Genomic DNA, 20,648 nt, shown 5'->3' with positions numbered 1-20,648 from the left:
TATCTTTGGAGATGAACATATACTACCTTCGTAGTATGCCACTTCGCTTCTGACATATCCCTTCCTCATCCACCTGCAATTAGTACCGCAAGTTTAATTGAGACACAGTAAATGTACTCAAGGGACAAGAATAACGAGATTGATTCATATGTTAGTTCTTGTGGAGCGCTACCAATCTACCCCCAAATGACCTGGAAACTTCGCTATAGGCCGGTCCCAATTCTCCGCTGCCACTACTCACATAACAACCCCCGTTGATAAAACTTGTGCACTTTGGTCCATGTATTCTTCTGAGGCTTTTGCGACTGGCCCCGTTAGAGAGGTACATAAGTCCGTGCCATCTTCCATATGCCCCGGGCTCCACCGTCAGTTTAAGAACATATACACTTTCAAAGCTGACACTTCTCATTCCGTAGAATTGGTGGCAGGCAAGGGTCAGTTGGTACCGAGTCAGGCTCTGAGGCTGGAGTGAGGGCGAAATATATGATGGTAGAAAGTTAACCTGCAATCCACTCAAAGATTCTTGCAGGCTCTGTTGGTTCAATCATGGGTTGGAAGAATCCATCGCATTAATATCCTCATATGCCATAAAGGGAGTGCTAGTGAAATGTCGAGATTATTTCCAAAGAACTTAAGATTCGTGACTAGCTATCGTGACTTGCTCACTCGCTAAGAAGGAACATGACAAATGGCAGCATGGTGATTCTACTGCAGCACATATAGTGAACGCTCAACATTCACAAATTCGCCAGGATAGCATCAGCGCCGGAGACCTACATCTATCAGTATACACTTCCCAACACCTAACAAGGCGGAAAGATAAAGGAGGAACATACCTTAACAGCACCCTTCTCAGTCTCAATCTGCGCATAGGTCACCTTGCCATGATCAATGACGATGGCAAACCGCCCGGTGCGACCACCACTCGCCCAGCCAAGGGTGTTGGAGAAGCGCGCATCGGGGTCAGTCAGGAAAAGCTATCATCAAAACACCATGAGCCAAGGAACAGTAGAACAACAAAAGTAATGCCAAAGGGGGGCTTTAAAACTCACAATATCATCACCCTTGACATTATTCGCCTTTCCCCAAGCGCTCATGACAAAAGGATCATTGGACGCGATCACGGCAACGACTTGCACGCCCTTCTCCTTCAGCTGAGGAAGGTTCTGGATGTAGCCGGGGACATGGTTGATGGAGCAGGTGGGGGTGAAGGCACCTATCATAAATATTCTGTTGGTCGGGAAATTATATCAACCAGTATATCGGGGTGGGACCATACCTGGAACGGAGAATAGAACAACCTTCTTATCGGCCCATTCTTTCGAGGCGTTGTAGTTAATAGGGATGCCGCATGCGGTGATCTCGCCCTTGTCTTCGCTCCAGGGAATGTACCTGGCTGTTTGTTAGATATATATTGAGACTACTTATACATTATTAAACGCACTGGAAGACAACATCCGAAGGGAAGGAATCGCCGGGTTTGAGAGCCATGGTTAATAGTGCGGGTGGGAGGGTATGGAAGGGAATCAAGGGATGGGGAAGTTGTTGGTTGATGTCGGAGAGAGGGAACTGCGGGGTAGTGAATGGTGGGTGGGAGAAATCAATCATTAATAAGTAGCTACTTAACTAGTTAGGCTTACCCCAACTGCAGCTAAATAGCAACTATCCATTAGTCGGTGGCGCCCCCAAGGTTCTGGATTGCGCGATGCTATCCCGAAGGAGTAAGTAGCTCTGCTCTGATCCTGCCCTGCTCGGAGGTCTCCGTGTGCCGCCGTCTTGCTCGGGTCGGCTCGGCAATTCAGATGTCGCTGCGGAGTAGTAAATTTCTTAGCTCTCTCTCTATTGCGATACTTGATTATTTAGGTCTATAATCTAGTCTAATATCTAGATCGCACATTGATCAAACCAGTCCAGCCCGCCAGAACTGCACCGGCACTTCCACCTTTGCTCCCAGCTTCTTCGCCGCGTTCATCACCCACTCCGGCTCACGCATGAATTGCCGTGCCATCAACACCAAATCTGCCACGGGCTCCGGTCCAGATACCGTCGCATTGGCGGCCTGAGCCTCGTCGGCGCCTTCCACGAGTCCCCGAGCCTGGTCGGCTTCGGTGATGAATCCGACCGCGCCCACCAGCGTCTTCCCGCCGGTCGCATGGATGGCTTTGCGCAACTGTGCGGCCAAGTCAATGTGATAGTTGGTGTGGATGTTAATCTTCTGGCTATGGTGGTTACCCCCGGAGCTGACATCCAAGAGGTCGACTCCGAGTTCCGGAAGCAGCGGCAAAAGCTTGAGCGAGCTGTCGACGTTCCAGCTGCCCGATTCCGCCGCAACATCTTGTCCGTCCAGCCATTCCGTTGCGCTAATTCTCAGGAACAATGGGGTACCGCTGGGGACGGCCGCCCGAATGGCCGTCATGACTTCCCGGAGAATGCGCGTGCGGTTCTCGAAGCTGCCTCCATACTCGTCCGTCCGCTTGTTGGTCACCGGGCTCAAGAACTGGTTGATCAGATATCCGTGAGCAGCGTGGACTTCGATCACGTCAACACCAGCCCGTATAGCGGTCTCCGCACTCTTGGCGAAGGCTTGCACTATCTCCTTGATCTCCTCGACCGTCAAGGCCCGAGGCGCCCAGTATCCCTCGCCAGTTCCATCCCAGGCCTGGTCCGCACCACCGCTGGGCCCGACCACGTCGGACGGGAATCCGCCCGTGCTCTCGTCCGCCTTGACGCAGGGCTTCTTGGCCTGCACGCCAATCCACGGAGGGAGTACGCTCGCCTTGCGACCCGCGTGGGCGAGCTGGACGGCTACCTTGGCACCCTGGCTGTGACAGAAGCGCACCACGCGCTGCAGACTCTTGAATTGTTCCGATTCCGGGGAAAGTTCCCACAGACCCGCATCGTTGGGGGAAATGCGCCCGTTGGGCTGGACAGCCTGGGCTTCGACGAAGACGAGACCGGCGCCTTTCAGAGCGAATTGGCCCAGGTGGGCAATGTGGTAATCCGTGAGGGCGCCGACGAAGGGAGAGGAGGGATCGCTTTCGGCGGAGTACATGCACATGGGCGAGACGACGACGCGGTTCTTAAGGGTCACATCGCGAATCTTCAAGGGGCGGAAGAGTGTGGGAGTGTTGGGATCGGCGGGGTTGAGGGCCTCGCCGCCGTTGTTGGCGGGGGTGAAGTAGGGCGTCTCGGTGGAGGGAATCACACGGGGGGCTTGATTCACGGAACCCATGGCGAAGAGGAGATCTGAAGAAAGGGAATCAAAAGCAATTGCTGTAGCGAATGAGACATGATGAACAATGGCGGGATGGGTTTTATACCCAGCGCGTCATTGAGGTTAGAATGAATTATTAATTGACCCTCCGGTGGTGACATTTTCGGGTTCGGGTTTTGCTGACAAATGGGTCATTCTCGGATATTCGGATGGGCGCCAGCTCTTCATGCAGTCCAAGTCAGCAGCACAAAGAGAGAGGGAATGCCCATTCATCATGCTGGCTTTCAAGGACAAAATCATTGGGACATTGCGTCTTTAACATCTTTCAGCACCTTCAGAAATGCTCCTGTTTCCGAGGCCCAGAGGGTGTCATGTCCTGTCCCTTTCTCCATGACCGACTGAAAAGAAACCACATTATCGAGATTGATAGGGGCGAAGCAGTTCTCGAAGTATTTCTGTCCTTGGGGTCCAATCATCCCATCCTTCTCTGCAAAAATGGCCTTGACCTGCAAAGGTTTCTGCTCCTCCGGGTGGCCTTGTTTGTACCATTCTTCGGCCTGCACCAGCCAGCGGATATAGATCGGCAGATCTTCGCAGGCTCCCCACAACCCGGCTGTCTTCTTCAGGCAGACGACAGCCTCATCGTTCATTCCTGTGGTATCTTCCAGGAAAATATACTCAACGCACAAGTTCTCCAACTGTTTGGCGGTCCGTGGGCCTATCTCATCTGCCGTGAGGTTGGGTTCACTGTGATTAATGTCTTCTGTGGACCCACGGGGGATACTGCCGCCCATCGAGGAGAGAATATCCACACTCGAACTGAGAGAAGGCGCTGCTTTGGTGACCACGAATTTCATCACCTTGTTCCATTGCTTCAGGACGCCAGTAGGCAGCATCTTGGCCATTTGTAAGGAGAGAATGTCCGAGTATTTGGGCTCCACCCACGGCGCTGCGAATGTTAGCCTGCCTGTGAGTTTGATTGATAGCAGAAAACAAGCTAACCCATCAGTACTGCCAATGGCATTTTCGGCCAGAGAAGGTCGCGCCGACGAGACAGTAGATTCAAGAGGTAGATAGTGCCGGCACTGTGAGATATCGGGACGACATGCTTGATGGATAGATGTTCCAGCACAGCTGACACTGTTTCCAGCCATACTTTGACTCGTTTTTCAGGGGGGACGGGAGTTGACCCGCCAATGCCGGGCCTATGTTGTCAGCTTTCATTTATGAACGGTAGATATTGGTGAAAAAGAATACCGGTCGATGGATAACATTCTGACCCCCAGTTTGTTGGCTAGGTGGTCTTTCTGGCAGCACCAGAGCCGTGATCCTGCCATCCCCTGAATCAGCAGCATAGTTGGGGTGGGTGAGCCATCTTTCTTTGTTTGGGGCCCGATGTCTGCGTAGGTAACCGCGAGACGCCCATGCTCTGTAGTAGCAGGCAAGACAATCCGCTGGTGGAAACGCTTTTGCGCTATAAACTCGAGCAGCTGGGTATTATCAGGCATGTCTGTGGTGTTCAGAGGTAAGATTATGAAGGGTGTTGAGGTTCAGCCCGGTTCGGTTAGTTGTGTTAGTGCGGGGACCCTGGCTATATAGACGCTGGCTTAACGTTGGGGTTCCAACAGGCAGCAACAGTTGTAAATGGTGTGTACGCGGCCTCGATTCAATAATGATTCCATTCAACAGTTTGACCAACGCTACTTACTGGTTGGCAGGACGTACAATCTCCGTCAGCCTTACGCCTGGTACACCTTCCTCCCCTCAAACCACGTCTCCAGCACGTTCGCACACTTGAAATTCCCTTGGCTCAAATCCCGATCAACAACAATGAAATTGGCCACCTTGCCCACTTCCAAACTGCCAGTGCGATGATGCGCCCCAACAGCCTCTGCTCCGCTGAGCGTCAGCACGCGACAAAGGATCTCTCCTCCGCGTTGCATCGCCGTCTCTCCCAACCCGAGGCGCCGGCATTTCCCTCCAGGTTTGTATCGGACGCGTTCAACAATCGCAGCAAGTGCATCAAATAATGATGGCGTCTCAGGGAGCATCCAGTCCGAGCCAATGGTCATGAGTGCGCCCGACGCAAGCACCCCGTTGAACGCCCATTTGTTGAGTTCGGGATACTCTTCCACTACATCGTGATGGAAGATGGCGGGTGACATTTCCGCCGTCACGTTTAACGGAGCAAACCGCGCGATGTCATCTGACACTTTATTAGTCCGTGAAACCATACAGAAAGCTGCAATAAACATACCTTTGTGCACGGCATTGCAATGGGCAAGCTCGTGTCTGGGACCAGCCGGATTCCCTTCCCGGACCTTGGCGATGACATCCAGCGCGAGTCGAGCAGATCCTTCGCCGGCGACGTGCAGTTTACATGTCATGCCCCGGCCATCGTATTTTTTCACAGCTTTATAGAGGAAATCCTTATCCACCGCCAAATGTGTGGGGATTGGCTGACCATTCGCATCCAGATCCGCCTGCGTGAATTCCGGAGGCAGAGGTGCGCCATCCAGCCAGAACTTCACAAATTGAGTATGCACATGTCGGCTTCTGAACCCCTCCGCCACATCGATCAATCCAGCCAGGCTGTCCTGTGGCTCCATGGCAAAGTATACCGGTGCTGACACAATATGCGTATGGATATCCAGATCCAGCCGGTTCTCCAACTCCAATTCTCGCACAGCATGTAGGTACAGGGTATTCGCCGACGCTTCCTGGCACGACGTGATCCCAAATTTGTGGCATATAGACACCGCATGGTGGATCGCGCGTTTGACATGCGCCAAGGGCGGAATGGGCAGACAGTCAAAGACAGCTGTCATGGCGTTCTCCACTACTTCCCCCGTCAGAGTTATCCCGTCTTGTCGGCGGACGTAGTACCCGCCATCTGGATCCGGGGCACCATTAGGATCGATTCCCGCACGAATGAGCCCGGCCGTGTTCAGTAAGATTCGATGGCAGGAGACTTCGCGGATGAGCACGGGTTGGTCCGGGTACTGACCATCTAGGTATTTGCGATCGGGCACGCCGTTGGGGAAATGGCTGGCCTGGTAGAAGTTTCCGATAAGCCAGTCCCCTGTGACATTAGCGTAGACGCATGCGCACGAACCCTTCGCGAGTCGAGACGTGAGGTTGTCGGGTGTGGAGTCGAAGCCGATGCGGGCTTCGTTCAGCGCTTGGAGGCCGGCGACGAGAAGGTGGGTATGGGCGTCGTGGATGCCCGGCATGACGAAGCGCTGGCGAAGGTCATATTGGATGAGGCCGCGAGCCGAGGCTATTTCCAAGATATCTGCGTTCCTACCAATGTGTTCGATGATCCCCGTCGGGGATACAATGAATGCCTCGGCCCAGGGTTGGTCGCTGTTGATGGTATATACGCGACCGTTGTGGAAGGCGAGGGCATTGCTGGAGTCGATCGATGAGTAGACTCGCATTGTGGATAATTGTAGGTTCAGTATATTCAATAGAAGAGGCCATTTGATGGCCTTTATACATGCACTTCCTCGGCTACGTTGAGGTGATATCCGATGCCGGAATAATTCCGTATCACATAGACCAGTCACACCCAACATTTCACACATCAGACGCGTTTCATGAACTGGTCTTATGTATCTTCAATAAATACAGTCCGCCAGCACAACTTCCAAGTTTTGGCACAGTCTAGATCCTTCTATCCAAGTGCTAGTAGACTACTCTACTCATCGACAATATATTGACATTTCTTGCGCTGCAATGTTCACTCGGTCCAGATATCATACAACTCACTACCCCTCATAGGTCTGTCTACATTCATCTTCTCCACTGTCAACCTCGTGAACGGTACTTCTTGACATGTCCCAACTAGTACCCCAGATACAAGGTCCACTCGCCTGTGGCTCGCGCATTGTATATTCCTTCCACTGCAGTCGGGTTCCCTGCAGCGTGGAAGCAGTAATACGATTCCATCTGCTGTATAACGTTGTACGGGATATATATTGAGCGAGAATATCATTCCTTCGGTGCCTGAGCATAGATAAAGACAATGTTTCAATTTCACCATTCAATCCGCCATCAGCCATGTCCCGGAGACATTACCTTACCAGGCGTTTTCGACTACCGTCTCAGTCATATCGCTCGCGGCAGCGGCCATAGCGCTAGTAGATCTCAGTAAATAAGCAACCTAGCAGTGAACAAGATTTACTCACCTCATGGTGCTGCTTTCGGCATTCGTGGCAGCGGTTTCCGCGACGACATTCCCAGTCGTATTCGCAACGTTCGCCACAATAATTCACCTGGTAAGTCAACGACGATTATATTTGCAGATGAGGATGTGGATGAGGGCTCATACATCAAGAGTGCCATCAGTGACCTTGGTACTACCGTTGTCGTCGGTGTTGGGCTCCGTTGCAGCAGCCAGGGCAAGACCCAGGAGGGCCATAGATGCAAGCAAGGTAAATCTCATGTTGATGCTAATTGGCTTGTTAGCATGTCATCAAAATGAGCAGAAGCAGTACATGCATAATGGAGCTTAACTATTGGGCTGTTGATCTGTTGGTGGGTCCTGTCGTGATCGAGCTTGAGAATGATGCCTTCTGAGGCAAGCCAAAGGTCTCTATATAAGCTTCTCGTTAAGCCGCAGTTGATTGACAAGTCAAACAAAGGTTTCTTCCCCTCCAACGCATGACTACCGCTGTATTACAACTTGTTAATAGAATCTTGTTCTCTCAGAGGGTGTACTGGCTCGGTTCCATTCGGAGAGTATCCGGAACATCCCTCTGACGCTTGGGATCAAGTTTACTATCGCTGCTCATGCAATAACCCCTCGTTGGCGCAGGAACTTCCGATGCCAAGATGGTGAGAAGGTTAGAGTCGTCAGTTCAGAGTATGGGGTTGTTACACACCCCCAGTCATCCTCCCCAGATTCAAGGCTTGTGCAACAAGCGGAGGTTACGGCAGTCGACCTTATGGGCTATCCTCCGAAGGCCGGGCGACCAAGGCCTTTCCAGATGTATTTCAAGCCCGCTGGGCTCCTACATATTCCATGGCTATGTTGTGCAAAGGCAAATGGAACATCCCGGTGGCCCTAATTATGGTATACCCATATCTGCGCCGGATGTCCATGGTGAGTGGAGGGTGTCGGACTGCATGAATCATAACATGATTGTCCGTTGCAGGTGCCTTGAACGTCTACGTACAGTCAGGACGTCACACAGGCTGGCTTAGTTCTGACTCTGAAAGCTAATTTAGCTGCCAAGATGTAAGCTTATAATGAGGAAGGCCAGCTCTTATGGCTCGATCCATTTGTACAGCTGACCTCTCCCTCTGGAACGACATTGAACATCATGCCATTTGCCTCCGGTGAATGACTACATTCAATTTTCGGCGAACCGGGTATGTAATCGTGTGATCTCAGCTTTGATGTGAAATTCACGTTGGTGAGATGCTACCGCAGTGTGAGCTGAATAGGTGAACTCGCTTCTCTCCGTGCGGAATGCAGTCTAGAGTTTCGGGGACACCGAGATGATACCAAGATTCAATGGGCCGCTTCTTGTGCGTCCAACAAAGTCCTTACTCAGGGGGTGAGAAGCAGGGGGGTGTCAAATGACTTTGACGTATGCTCTGGTGGAAATGGATGGCTAATGTACGGGTTTCTATGGTCTCCTTGTTTGTGATTCGGTACTGCTAACCTACAGCTCCGAGAGTCTCAGCGAAGACGCCATGGTTGATGTGCGCCATTAAGCCATGGTTCAATATCAGCCCAAGCAAAGGCACGGGCCACGCTAGAGAGCATCCTGACATTTCATTGTCCATAGTGGAGCCCCTGGCCATTATTGGATATGTTGAAGAGGGTTACAATAGGCATGAAGCCACCCTGGACGCCTGCGGTAGCTGTCGACCATTTCCGGAAGTGTGAGAGAACAGAGCGGAAACCAATCCCGTACATGACTAGCTAAAGAGCTTTGCTGCGAGTCTAATCAATCCAGTGGTTTGCAGAATGGTAGGGTTAGACTACTGAGGAAAGCCACCCCTGCCCCAGTAGGCAACTAGTCATTGCACTGGTGGAGCCAACAGATGGGCGTCTTCGATGATACTTTCCTTCCCTTCACGCTTTCTTCCCACTTTCCCGTTCTCCCCAGCCCAAAATTCCACTTTCAGTGTAACAGCTCAATTGGCTGTACAGAGTTATTTATTATGTTGAAATGAGTGATTGAATGGGACCTTGAATGCGACGTTTATTGAAGCTGAAACTTTTTCACACAGGATCTTCACGAACATATTGGTACATCTTAGCCTGCCAAATGCGGGTCCCGATATACCCGAGCCCACAACGTCCCAAGGTTGCATCGATCTGCAGGACCCATCTCAGGCGTGGGGAAATCGCCCGCCCACTTGCTGCACGGGGAAAAGGATCAATGACTCCAAGAGAAATCTACCGGCTTCACTACTGGTACTATCTTTGGTTATCTAGCTGTCTGGTAGGCTACATGATGGTTCGGTCCGCGGCGAGTTTGATTTGAACTTCCGCGGAAATTTCGACCGCGAACGGTAATCAACTTCCCTCATGACGTCTCTTGACGTCGACTAACTACAGGAAACCATTCTGGTTAGGCAGCCCTGATGTCGTTGTTCTGGGCAATGGGGCAAGTGTTATGGCTGAATGAAGATGGCTCTCGCATAAATCCCCATGGACTGGAGGCTCAGGTGAAACTATCAAAGAGACGTGCAAGGAAAACAACATCAAGGCTCTCAATTGACTGAAACCATGACTGCTGTGACACTCATCCAGCCACTGCCACTGGTGCCGCCAGAGCCATATCCCTCGACTAAGGCACCCATTACCAAAGTCCCTATCACGCTCGACTGTACCTTGCATGACCTATACTCATTGGACAATGATACCCCACAAAACATTGTTCTCGCCTATGATCACCCGTGCAAGTTTCCCCGAGACCAGATTAACTTGCCTTCGGGTGCACGGTTCGTGTACGCTGCCAACTTTCCTGGTGCGCATACAAAAGGGGAGGCGCCGAATCTACAGAAGCGCAGTATCGCTCAACGATATTCTTTCATCGCTGGTTGTACCCCTGTTGCGATGATTGATCTGAGTGGGAATGGAGGTGAAGACCTTCCAAACATCTTGACAACCTCTCAGGACGAAGTAGTGCGCCTTTACGATCAATTGAGCCCGGATCAACGGCCTGAAGTGCGATTTATCAGGGGTATGCACGATTGCCAGTTAGCCCCCGACTCGCGTGCAGTATTTATTGTTCCCCAGGATCACACTTGCACAAGGTTCGATCATGCAGTGGATCCAGAGATGCTTTACGAGGTCCTGTCCAAGCGCTGGTTAGCAGTGAGCGGCCTGCCAACACCAAAATCCAAGATCATCGACCCGCTACCGATCAAGTCTTGGAAAGCAGGCGCCGATGCAGAGGTCGAAAGGATGCTGCAAGCTGTTCAGCAGCAAGGGCTCCCGTTTGTGGTGAAAGTATCGATTGCTACCTCGGGCTATGGAACATACGTCATCCGACGTGAGTCAGAAAGAGAGACTGCTGTGATTGAGTTGCGGAGCATCCTCAAAGACGTGCTTGAGAAAATCAATGAAGAGCATGAGCGATTGTATCCTGCAAGCTTCGTGATCCAGGAGCTAATACCAGGGGAGGCCCATGGAGTGACATTCTTCGTTACAAAGAAGGGCCGGCCAGTGTACCTGGCAACATCTCAGCAACGTTTCGACCAGGAAGGAGTTTGGAATGGTGGGTGCGTGTCGTACCCTTTGCAACCCATGTTCCAGGATCGGTATAAATCTACGATAGAAGCTTTGGCTAAAGCCCTGCACAGCAAAGGGTACTACGGACCGGCAGGAGCTGATATCATGACGGACGCGAATGGGGAGCTTTTGATTGTCGACGTCAATCCACGCGTTACTGGATCTTACCATTTGGGGCTCCTTAAGAATCATTTCATGCAGCGCGGGCTATATGAAGCGGCGGTTCTCTCACGCTTACTCATTCCGTGTTCACGAAGTCTGTTTGAGGAACAGTTTGCGGTGGAGATCGCACAAGGAAAGTTGATCATAAGCGCATGGGTCATTGACTCGAAGAAAGAGATCAGTTATGCGGCCTTGACCGTGGGAGCGGAGGATGCCGTCAAGTTGGGTCGGTTGATTCGCGTTATTGAGACGTTCGTGAAGACGGGAGAGTATGCGGAAAGCGCTGAACTATGAGCAGATGATACCTGTTCGATTTAACGCGTATCAGTAGACTATTAGAGGCAATCTAGCATATTCCACAGCATAGCCAGCCTAATCCAGTGTCTTCATCCTCACTGTAAAGCTGCTGCTTCTCATCAAAGTATTTCTCATCGTCTTCACTGTCATTCGGGTCATCCCGATACCGCCCCTTTTCTTTCTCAATGCCCTTGATCGACTCTATTTCCAATTCAAAATCTCCTTCCTGTTCCCCAAAGAAACTATCACCACCAGGTCAGCACCATACCAATCTCATTCAAAAGAAAGGGACTCACCTCCGAATCATAATCTCGAACCTCTTCACCCCCGCCAAGATCAACGGTCTCCCCATATGAACCTCCCTCCCACGGTACGTCGGCCGAAACTCCTTCCATGCCAACCTCACCTTCATCTGTCCCTTCTCGACCTTGAACTTCGCCTCCCAGACCAACCCGCTCCGTTGGCGTCCATCCGGTCGAGGATCCTGCAGTTCATCCCTCAAATTCAACGTATACGTGTGTCCATCACTTTTAGGGATAGATAGTTCCAGTCCAGCGTAGCTACTAAGATCCCATAATTCAGTGGTGCTGGCAGTGTGTTGCGAGGCGAAGCCTGCTCCGCCGAGGGTCTTGATGTCGAGATTGCCGTGGAAGGTAGCGGTGTTGGTGTCTTTGTTGACGGTGAGGCAGGAATGTGAGGAGCCGCCGCGGACGCGGTCATCAGAGGAGGCCCAGGAGAAGGAGGACCAGGGTCTTGGGTTGTTTGTTAAATACGACTGCATGGGATGGTTTTAGGTGAGTGTACTTACTGCGGTCCTCCGAAGAAGTAAGGGGAAGATTGAGGTTTGGTGTACAGTACTTCCATTCTATTGTGTATATCTGTCGCGCTCTGGTTTGGTTCGGTGGGGGAAAATTGTGAATGTCGGGGATTTTCTGATAACATTGGAATTGTTGAGAATGGCTGGAATTGTGGATCGATCGATCGCCGCGTTAAGGACTCGATGACGTCGGTGGGTTGTATAGCTTCCGTTGCCGCACTTTATCGATCGGCGAGGGTCGATACTGGGCTAGACTCTTTTTTAGTTGACTGTGTGAAGCTTGAATGAATTGCATTGTTTTGGATTGTATAATGTACTTTGGATTACTTGTATTGCTGTGAGTTTAGTTGCTATTGTAGTTAATCTGTTCCGTGTCTGGATGAGGACGTTTGTGACTAGTATGCCTTACGACGCACTGTGCTCAACCAGTTAATATTATCATTAGCAAACTATCCATTGGATAGGGCTCCTGTCAGTCCTGTCGATCAGAATTGTAACTTCATCTGATATGTCTATTTAGTAATTGCTGTGAATGGTCTAGAGGATGAGCGACAGCCCATTATACGATCTCCTACCGCGCAGTTACATAATGAGGGAAACTGCCATTGCAGGACATGATCCCGTTGGTCCATCCATGATAACGTCGCCCTGACGCAAGCTCGTAAAGTAGCAGCTGGCTTGTGAAGAGACGACGAGGTTATAAGCTTATCCGCCGGAACACGAACCGACTGTCGCTCTCCCGACGGACGCTTAATTTTGACGTCACCGATCCGCCATCGTATCCAGAGATATATTAGCATTGAGGAGGCCCTCGTTGCTTGTAATCAACAGGTTCGTTCACAGTTATATCGCATTACTCACTAGTGGATCACTAGTATCACTATTCCACATCGCTTTCTACTCATCAAACACAATGGCTGCTGCTGGAGGTCTTACTGGCGGTCACCCGCCCTCTGTTCGGTACGTCACTGCTTTCTGCATCTTTGACTGTGTCAGCATAGACACTGACAGTACCACTGCAGTTCCCGCAACATTGCCATCTTCAGTGTGATCGGAATGATCGCCGGCGGTTGGATGTTCTTCCGCGCCCAATCGCCCAGCAAGGAGGAGAAGCTGTATTCGCAAAAGGACATCCATACCATGGTTGGCGGACAGACGGGAGAGAACAGAGTCGGTCGTGCACCGAGCCACCAGAAGAAGGATTAATTTTAAAGTGTGGAATGGGTACGTTTGATCAACATGGTGTATAATATCAATAAAATAAGCACGATGGAGGCGTCTGGTGTTGGGAGCTGGGATTGTATGTATATCAACTGGTATCTTGCTTTTGGCAATCCGTATGTCCTATCATGATATAATGTTATCAAATCGATGAACGGATATCTGTCATGAAAATGTATCTCTGCATGTCTGCAGCAATGTGCTTTTTCTGTACTACCCATTTGCTCGACCCGCAGTGATGCCCAATCCCACTCGCAACCGTGTCAGTGGGATTCATTGGTGTCCACCTTTTAATGTTTCACGACAGCAGCGATAACGGGACTAATCCTGTCTCTGGCTGATGATATCCCAAGGGCTCTTCACGCAGGTCGTCTGGCTGTCATTCCATTTCTGGCATTGGTGCCTCAGGCTTCAAAATCGTCACACGAATCCGATCAGCTAACCGCCTCCGGTTAGGTCACCCTCCCAAGGGGGTTAGTGCAGCGCTAAATGCTATCATCCGCACTCCCACTAGGCTGGATTGGGAAAGGAGCGGTTTCTCCTCGCAATAATGGCTGGCTGGCTTCACCTGATGATACACAGTAGAGGGTATGCAGATCACCTATACGCTTCATCGTCGGAGCCCTGTGTTGTCTCTGTCTCACTGCTTCGATATTCGTATAGCAGGTTGAGGCTCGTTGGTTTACAGTACCCACTGACAGTCGCCAGGTGATGAAATCTGTTACTGACTTCACCCTGGATTGCCAGATATATATTCATACGACTATTACCGGTTCATTTACTACCAGGAGTAAAGGGTAGTTATAGTTCGATCCAGTGACACCTCATCCAGATGATCAAACCGACGGATGGCAAAGTATAATCTAAAAGTACTAGATGCATTCCCACTCCACTAATAGCTATCGGTAGAACGTATTGCAAAGAGTGGTCTCTCTCCCCGGCGCATCCGCCATGCATTGGTCGAACTAAACAAACCCCAGCAATCCTTGACGGACCACCCCCACAGCTGGAAGAAGGTCTCGGTGATCTCCCACCCAGCAGGATCCCAGGGATCTTTCCACACAATCACTCCTGTTTCTCCCATCCCTGTAGGGCGTCTATGCCCTGACCGAGGTACCTGAGAGCGGTAGCCGCACATATCCCGACACAATTGGCGATCATCCATCAGATCTTCCATCAGAATGAGGTTGTCGCGCATCCCGGGAATGGGGATGAGGTCGAGCCAGGGATGATGGGGTACAGTGCGTTGAATCTCTGTAGGCTGCAATGCAGGAGGCAGGACAGCCTCCCGACCGGCTGTTGCCAGACATCGTGGCCCAATCATGGCGAACATTGACAGCGCCTCATCGGCAGCCATATCTTTGGCATCATAACCTAAAATGTCAACATTGGTGTACAATGCCCGCAAAATGTTTAACCGAGTCACGCCCAAACGCAAATCGGCCTGTGGTGAGCCAAGTGCAAACTCAACATGCACCATAGCTTCTAGTTGCTGCAGGGTACTGCGGGATTTTGCGGCAAGCGGACCAAAGATGCGGAGTTCATCCAAGCATTGTAAATCGAGTTGATAGGGCGCCGATACTGTTGTGGACCAAGCCTGAGAATCATATCGCTCAGATCTTCTGGGTAGCTCTTTAGCCAAGTGCTGACGGCGCCCTATTTGGATCGTCAGCCAGCCCACTTGGGAGAGACTCGTTTGCCAACCTACTTCGGGCCCTCTGATTTAACCTGTTCTGCAGCCTGCGCCTCTCCTTCGGATCGGTCACACCAATCCACACATCCTCGAGCCCAAGCTCAATCTGCTGCGGCAGTGATGTGGAGTCGCGGTGAGCAGCCGCATGTCCACCTACCGCTTCCCGCATGGTTGATCCACGTAGAGATGCGACGTGCAAGATGAGTGGTAGCTCGCACTGCTCAGACAGACACTCAGAGAATGCTAAACTCGTCTGTTGGAGGAGCAGGCACTGGTTTGCGACGACGTTTTTCGCTCTCCACCGTTATCCCCGATCTTATGTCCGGCCCATGTCATCCATCGTCCCCACAGCTTGGCTCTGGCTATCGTTCTTATAGACAGCATCCTCCAAGTTCAGGTCGATGTGTAGGTAGTGAAAGTATGGTATGCGACGACTTCAATAAAATATTCCGGCAACAACCAGACCGTCCGGCACACCGGAATGGTACCTGCTGGTCATTATGATAGACCACTTTTAAGGCGCATATTCTTGACATCGCAGCCGTCGCCGGGCGGATTAATTATTGCTGGACCCGGTTATTATATTTTCACTCCTTGCTTTGCCGCATTTGAGACAAACAGAGAGCCGAGAGTTGTTGGGGATCCCTAGTGAATGCATAACTTGCTTTCATAAGAACCTTACCCTTGCTGCACTCAAAATCAGACGGTACACCAGGTCGGTGCAAGGGATGCAATAACGAAAGAACCAAGAATGAGACCTATGAGCATGGTAATAATGCAGCCTCGGCTCACACTCCCCCGGAGTGGTATTGCAGTCGCTCATCCCAGATTGACTGTGGGGAAGAGTTGCTTTTTTCAACTGATTTCTGCGCAGCGCGATCGGCAAAACTCTGGCAGCCGACTAACATTTTTCGACAAAGTATCTGTCCAGCACAAATCATTTCAGAAACATAACCAGCCAACTGTTTGTATATATGCAGCATTGGGCTGAATGTGGCCAGCTGACCGGGACACCAGGGTGATCGGCGTTGACCGCAGCTGAAGGTTCTGCTATCGCTCGCTCGGACGCCTTCTGGCTCAAGGCAACCCAATCAGGAGCTAAATGTTTCTCCTGCCTTCTAAGTACAGGTGAGCTTTGGCCGTGGCATCTTGTCTACAAAGCTTGTCGTGTATTGACCTTGACTTGGAAGCCGTCCGCTGGCATTCCCCCCCCCATCTGCCTGGACTAAAACCTTTAAGGCTGGCGGCCGCGGGCACTGGCCAGACCTTCTCTCTTGGGATACAACTCCGCGTGCCTGGGCAGAACAACCCACGCACTGATTGTGTTCGTCATCACTGGGCGTCCAGACCAAGCCACTGTGGATGCGAGAGAAGTGATGGGGAACACTGTACCAGAGATGTTTTGGAGGTCATGTAGAATTTAGTAACAGAGCGAAACTCCAAATCCTGTCACCTGTCAGCTCGCTAAATCTCAATGTTGCCTTAGCTGCGTTCGACTAACCAGGATGTCGGCTGACGGTGAATAGAAGACCTGAATCGGCGTACTACCCCACTCCAACTGATCAATTCGCAATTTTTGACTCCAATAGGGAACAAATCAGCATGGGTTGATCACACGATTGCCATCCACTGCAGGGAGCGACAAGGGCATGAGCGCGATGGCTCCCGGGAGAATTCCTCTCGAAAAGCGGGGAATAGAGTAACAACCAACCTTGACTAGGATTCGGAGTCTAGCGACCAATGAGCTGGACTCCGATGATAGATAAACGTGCTAACAAGCTTGGAGGAGATGGTCGATCGACCATCGATTAGCTTCCATCCTTAGCTCCATCCGGGCCCCTCAGCGCCCTCGGCGATAAGGCCAGCCAACGCGATGCTCCAGCACGCCATCCAACGCCAAAAGACAGAATCAACGTCGGACCACCAGAATTAGTAGACCTAATATAGAAGACGCAAGAGTTGGCCCCAATGATGTTTGGTAGGGCTCTTCAACCCTGAATGATTGCTGCCTGCCACATGGCTGCTGCTCTGGCTAAAACCTCGCGCGGGATTCCAGAATTACGCCGGAATATGCACGATCGCCATCCGGTGTCGGGCGCTCCGATGCCACCACTGGCAGTGGATATGACTCGTGGATGAGCGGCAGCTTATCAGAAACCATCACGGTTGGTGACACTGCATCCGCTAGAGCTTCACGGTCGGTCTTGGCCCGCTGGGGTCATGAGCAAGGGAACCAATCTGCTAAGTGTACCCCCCCGATAGGATGGTGTGCTTGACATGCGGGTTGTTATCATTTACGGTGGGACTATCGCCAGACTGCAGCTACTCCTGCCACTTTTGTGGTACCTGCTCAATCGTTGTGACAGATAAGATGCAGGTATCCGCGGAGTCTATGACCGCTCCTGGGTAATACTTTCGGCCTCGGTGCATATCCCCTACAAAGGCTTGCTCACTCGGTCGCTCCTGCGCCAAACGTTGCCCTCTTTGTTACTCAAGAGGCAGCAGGCATGGCTTCCGTCTACCACCCAGAAAACGAGGGCAAAGATGCCATTGAGACTAAGCAAGCCGGTGTCGCCGACTTGGATGCCGAGCTGCTCGAGGAGAATGATGACCTGAAAAGGCAGAATATTATCGCCGAACAGAAGGAGCTCACTCCTCTCGAGGCCTTCAAATGGAATGTCGAGGGGGACCAATCGCCCTGTGAGCATTGCCTGTCTGTTCTGACACAGGTTGTCCGTTTGCTGACAGCAGCTATTCAGTTCCAGAAGTCGCTGCCTGTGTACCAAACACTGATGATCCTACCTTACCATGCAACAGTTAGTCAACCCTGTCCGGGCGAATCAAGGGTATCGGCCAACATACTGATGTGACACAGCATTTCGGGCATGGTTTTTGACAACGATATTTGTTATGGTCTTCGCGGCGGTCAATCAATTTTTCAGTTTGCGATATGTAAGTGCGAACCTCCATTCGTGAGTCGTATCTGGAACTAACTGTTTAGCCATCCCTCACTGTTCAATATGTTGTCGCTCAGTTACTCGTCTTCCCCATCGGACGCGGGTGGGAGAGGCTACCGCGATGGAGGGTGCCACTCGGAAGATTATCCTTTGACTTGAACCCGGGACCATTTAGCATCAAGGAGCATGCATTCATTACCATCGTAGGATTCACTAAATGTCCAATGACGTTTGTACCCAAAGGCTGATCAAACCAGTGCGTGAACATCAGTGCCTCAATCGCCTACGCCTCAAGCTCCCTCGTAGCCATCGTTATGCCGCAATATTGGGGCAAGGACTATGGGGCGGGATTCTCATTCCTCTACCTCCTGACGTCGCAAATGATGGGGTAAGTATCCCAGTTGCACTCTCCCACCTGTACATCTGTCTGACAGTTTAGGTTCGGCCTTGCTGGCATGTGTCGGCGCTGGCTCGTGTATCCCGCGGCCTTGATCTGGCCGCAATCCCTGTCGTCCACGGTCTTGTTCCGTGCCCTCCATGAACCCCAAAACCGGGCACCCGCCAATGGTTGGACGCTGAGCCGGTACAGCTTCTTTGGGTACGCGACTCTGTTTGCCTTTGCAATCTACTGGTTCCCGGACTATATCTGGACGACACTCAGTGCGTTTGCATTCGTCACTTGGATTGCGCCGCACAACCAGAAGGTCAACACGATCTTTGGTGTAAGGCTTCGATACCGAATACTTCCAGGGGCTCGCTGACATGGGTTAGATGAACTCGGGTCTGGGCCTGCTGCCCCTCAGTCTGGACTGGACGCAGATCAACTACGCCGGATACCCTCTCATGACCCCTTTCTACATTACCTGCAATGCCTTTGCCGTGGTAGTCTTTTTCTACCTCTTCCTCTCGCCCATCTTATACTACAAGGATGTCTGGTTTAGCGCATAGTGAGTGCCCAATCATGAATACACGTTGAACCTTTCGTTAACAGCGTGCTCAGCCTGCCTTTGCTATCTTCTTCGACCTTCGACAACACCGGAAGCGAATACAATGTGACTCGAGTTGTTGACTCTAACGGGGACTTTGTCCTCAGTAAATACAAAGAGTACTCGCCCATGTACCTTTCCATGTCATACACGCTCACCTACGGTTTGTCCTTCGCGGCGGTGACAGCCATCGTGGTACACACCTACCTCTACAACGGATCAGAGATCTGGGCCAAGTTCAAGAACGCTCGTCACGGAGGCGAAGACATCCATCGCCGCTTGATGCGCGCGTATCCTGAAGTTCCGGACTGGTGGTACGGCGCGTTGTTCGTTGTCATGGCGGGGCTAGGAATCCTCACCACCAAGTATTGGGAGACGGGTTTGCCGGTTTGGGGTTTCATCGTTGTGTGCTGCGGAATGGGCGTGGTCCTCATTGTCCCAGAAGGCATCCTGGAGGGAACAACCAACCAGCGCATCTTTCTGAACATCATCACAGAGTTGATCGCCGGGTACGCGTGGCCGGGCAAGCCCATCGCCAACATGATGGTCAAGTGTTACGGGTATAATGCCGTCAAGCACGGGATGGACTTTGCTCAGGACCTCAAAATGGGGCAGTACATGGTGAGTCTAGCCGTTCGATCGCAGACTGTAGGTATTAACGGCCTTAGAAAATTCCTCCCCGTGTCCTGTTCTTCGGACAGATATATGCCAGCATCCTCGCCACGATGACGCAGACAGGCGGTAAGAACACGATTACCCGTCAATAGACATAAGCTGATTAAAGGCAGTCCTGCGCTGGATGATGGGCCATATCTCCGGACTATGCGACACCGACAATGCCCAGCGATTTACCTGCGCCGGCGCCAAGGTGATGTACAACGCCAGTCTGATCTGGGGTACCATTGGACCCCAGCGGATGTTCCAGTCCGGGCAAGTCTATCACTCGTTGATGTACTTCTTCCTCATCGGTGTATGTTCGACCTGCTCCTCCTATGTTGTATACTTGCTGATAGAAATAGCCCGTGGTGACGGTGATTGTGTACCTGATCTACCGACGTTATCCGCAGAGTTGGGTCAAATATGTCAACGTACCCATTTTCTTCAACGCTGCAGGAAACATCCCCCCTGCCAATACTAGTTCGTTGTCCCGTTCATACTATTCGAGCATGCCCAAGAGTGCTAACATGGCCCAGCCCAATACTCGCTCTGGTTCATCTTCGGGTTCCTGTTCAACTACCTCATTCGCAAGCGTGCCATGGATTGGTGGAAGAAGTACAACTGTGAGTTACGCCTTCTTTCTCAGTCATGCACCGGTGAAACGATTGTATGAGTCCACAACTGACAATGATAGACCTCTTCCAAGCAGCCATGGACACCGGCACAGCCATCGCCACCATTGTGATTTTCTTCGCCCTCGGATACACGAACACCACCTTCAACTGGTGGGGAAATACGGTGGGATCGAACACTGATGATGAAAACTCGGTGCCGTGGCTGACGGTCCCTACCGGAGGTCATTTTGGCAAGGGGCCTGGTGAGTTTTAA

At 51.5% G+C, this 20,648-nt stretch overlaps 10 protein-coding genes across 10 annotated transcripts; 3 read left to right on the top strand and 7 right to left on the bottom strand.

Annotated features, from left to right (window-relative positions):
* Nucleotides 1-737: 737 nt before the first annotated feature.
* Nucleotides 738-1,491, bottom strand: BDQ94DRAFT_174026 (peroxiredoxin family protein; the record flags this gene model as incomplete). The annotated part of the gene is made up of 5 exons (XM_026772258.1): nucleotides 738-773; nucleotides 837-977; nucleotides 1,053-1,216; nucleotides 1,280-1,392; nucleotides 1,445-1,491. The coding sequence occupies 5 exons, from the start codon at nucleotides 1,489-1,491 to the stop codon at nucleotides 738-740; spliced, it is 501 nt and encodes a 166-aa protein (XP_026622259.1).
* A 188-nt stretch (nucleotides 1,492-1,679) lies between these two features.
* Nucleotides 1,680-3,358, bottom strand: BDQ94DRAFT_150837 (NADH:flavin oxidoreductase/NADH oxidase). The gene has a single exon (XM_026767655.1). It carries the CDS (start codon nucleotides 3,230-3,232, stop codon nucleotides 1,901-1,903), a length of 1,332 nt encoding a protein of 443 aa, XP_026622258.1. The 5' UTR covers nucleotides 3,233-3,358; the 3' UTR covers nucleotides 1,680-1,900.
* Nucleotides 3,359-3,510: 152 nt separating this feature from the next.
* On the bottom strand, nucleotides 3,511-6,654 carry BDQ94DRAFT_162195 (amidohydrolase family-domain-containing protein; the record flags this gene model as incomplete). The annotated part of the gene is made up of 5 exons (XM_026769502.1): nucleotides 3,511-4,163; nucleotides 4,217-4,419; nucleotides 4,472-4,704; nucleotides 4,969-5,420; nucleotides 5,472-6,654. The coding sequence occupies 5 exons, from the start codon at nucleotides 6,652-6,654 to the stop codon at nucleotides 3,511-3,513; spliced, it is 2,724 nt and encodes a 907-aa protein (XP_026622257.1).
* A 666-nt stretch (nucleotides 6,655-7,320) lies between these two features.
* BDQ94DRAFT_174022 (uncharacterized protein) lies at nucleotides 7,321-7,661 on the bottom strand (the record flags this gene model as incomplete). The annotated part of the gene is made up of 3 exons (XM_026772257.1): nucleotides 7,321-7,353; nucleotides 7,405-7,491; nucleotides 7,548-7,661. The coding sequence occupies 3 exons, from the start codon at nucleotides 7,659-7,661 to the stop codon at nucleotides 7,321-7,323; spliced, it is 234 nt and encodes a 77-aa protein (XP_026622256.1).
* Nucleotides 7,662-9,962: 2,301 nt separating this feature from the next.
* Nucleotides 9,963-11,426, top strand: BDQ94DRAFT_182484 (putative solid-state culture specific protein; the record flags this gene model as incomplete). Its single annotated transcript, XM_026774161.1, has 1 exon — nucleotides 9,963-11,426. The coding sequence occupies one exon, from the start codon at nucleotides 9,963-9,965 to the stop codon at nucleotides 11,424-11,426; it is 1,464 nt and encodes a 487-aa protein (XP_026622255.1).
* Nucleotides 11,424-12,369, bottom strand: BDQ94DRAFT_150830 (CIA30 family protein). The gene is made up of 3 exons (XM_026767654.1): nucleotides 12,238-12,369; nucleotides 11,726-12,181; nucleotides 11,424-11,671 (listed from the first exon to the last, which is right to left on the bottom strand). The coding sequence occupies exons 1-3, from the start codon at nucleotides 12,291-12,293 to the stop codon at nucleotides 11,479-11,481; spliced, it is 705 nt and encodes a 234-aa protein (XP_026622254.1). The 5' UTR covers nucleotides 12,294-12,369; the 3' UTR covers nucleotides 11,424-11,478.
* Nucleotides 12,370-13,029: 660 nt separating this feature from the next.
* Nucleotides 13,030-13,587, top strand: BDQ94DRAFT_150828 (uncharacterized protein). Its single transcript, XM_026767653.1, has 2 exons — nucleotides 13,030-13,206; nucleotides 13,269-13,587. The coding sequence occupies exons 1-2, from the start codon at nucleotides 13,160-13,162 to the stop codon at nucleotides 13,450-13,452; spliced, it is 231 nt and encodes a 76-aa protein (XP_026622253.1). The 5' UTR covers nucleotides 13,030-13,159; the 3' UTR covers nucleotides 13,453-13,587.
* A 709-nt stretch (nucleotides 13,588-14,296) lies between these two features.
* Nucleotides 14,297-15,588, bottom strand: BDQ94DRAFT_86397 (DUF3425 domain-containing protein). Its single transcript, XM_026776719.1, has 2 exons — nucleotides 15,176-15,588; nucleotides 14,297-15,123 (listed from the first exon to the last, which is right to left on the bottom strand). The coding sequence occupies exons 1-2, from the start codon at nucleotides 15,327-15,329 to the stop codon at nucleotides 14,360-14,362; spliced, it is 918 nt and encodes a 305-aa protein (XP_026622252.1). The 5' UTR covers nucleotides 15,330-15,588; the 3' UTR covers nucleotides 14,297-14,359.
* A 56-nt stretch (nucleotides 15,589-15,644) lies between these two features.
* Nucleotides 15,645-16,068, bottom strand: BDQ94DRAFT_150826 (uncharacterized protein). The gene has a single exon (XM_026767652.1). The coding sequence runs from the start codon at nucleotides 15,981-15,983 to the stop codon at nucleotides 15,828-15,830; it is 156 nt and encodes a 51-aa protein (XP_026622251.1). The 5' UTR covers nucleotides 15,984-16,068; the 3' UTR covers nucleotides 15,645-15,827.
* Nucleotides 16,069-17,667: 1,599 nt separating this feature from the next.
* On the top strand, nucleotides 17,668-20,648 carry BDQ94DRAFT_182483 (OPT superfamily oligopeptide transporter; the record flags this gene model as incomplete). Its single annotated transcript, XM_026774160.1, has 13 exons — nucleotides 17,668-17,860; nucleotides 17,920-17,976; nucleotides 18,036-18,112; nucleotides 18,162-18,320; nucleotides 18,375-18,505; nucleotides 18,557-18,839; nucleotides 18,889-19,064; nucleotides 19,118-19,724; nucleotides 19,772-19,844; nucleotides 19,892-20,073; nucleotides 20,123-20,240; nucleotides 20,297-20,383; nucleotides 20,455-20,648. The coding sequence occupies 13 exons, from the start codon at nucleotides 17,668-17,670 to the stop codon at nucleotides 20,646-20,648; spliced, it is 2,337 nt and encodes a 778-aa protein (XP_026622250.1).

Source organism: Aspergillus welwitschiae (assembly GCF_003344945.1).
Source record: "Aspergillus welwitschiae strain CBS 139.54b unplaced genomic scaffold BDQ94scaffold_38, whole genome shotgun sequence".
In the NCBI taxonomy this organism is placed as follows: Eukaryota; Fungi; Ascomycota; class Eurotiomycetes; order Eurotiales; family Aspergillaceae; genus Aspergillus; species Aspergillus welwitschiae.
The sequence above is the reverse complement of the archived record's forward strand: the minus strand, read 5'-3'. Positions and strand labels throughout refer to the sequence as shown.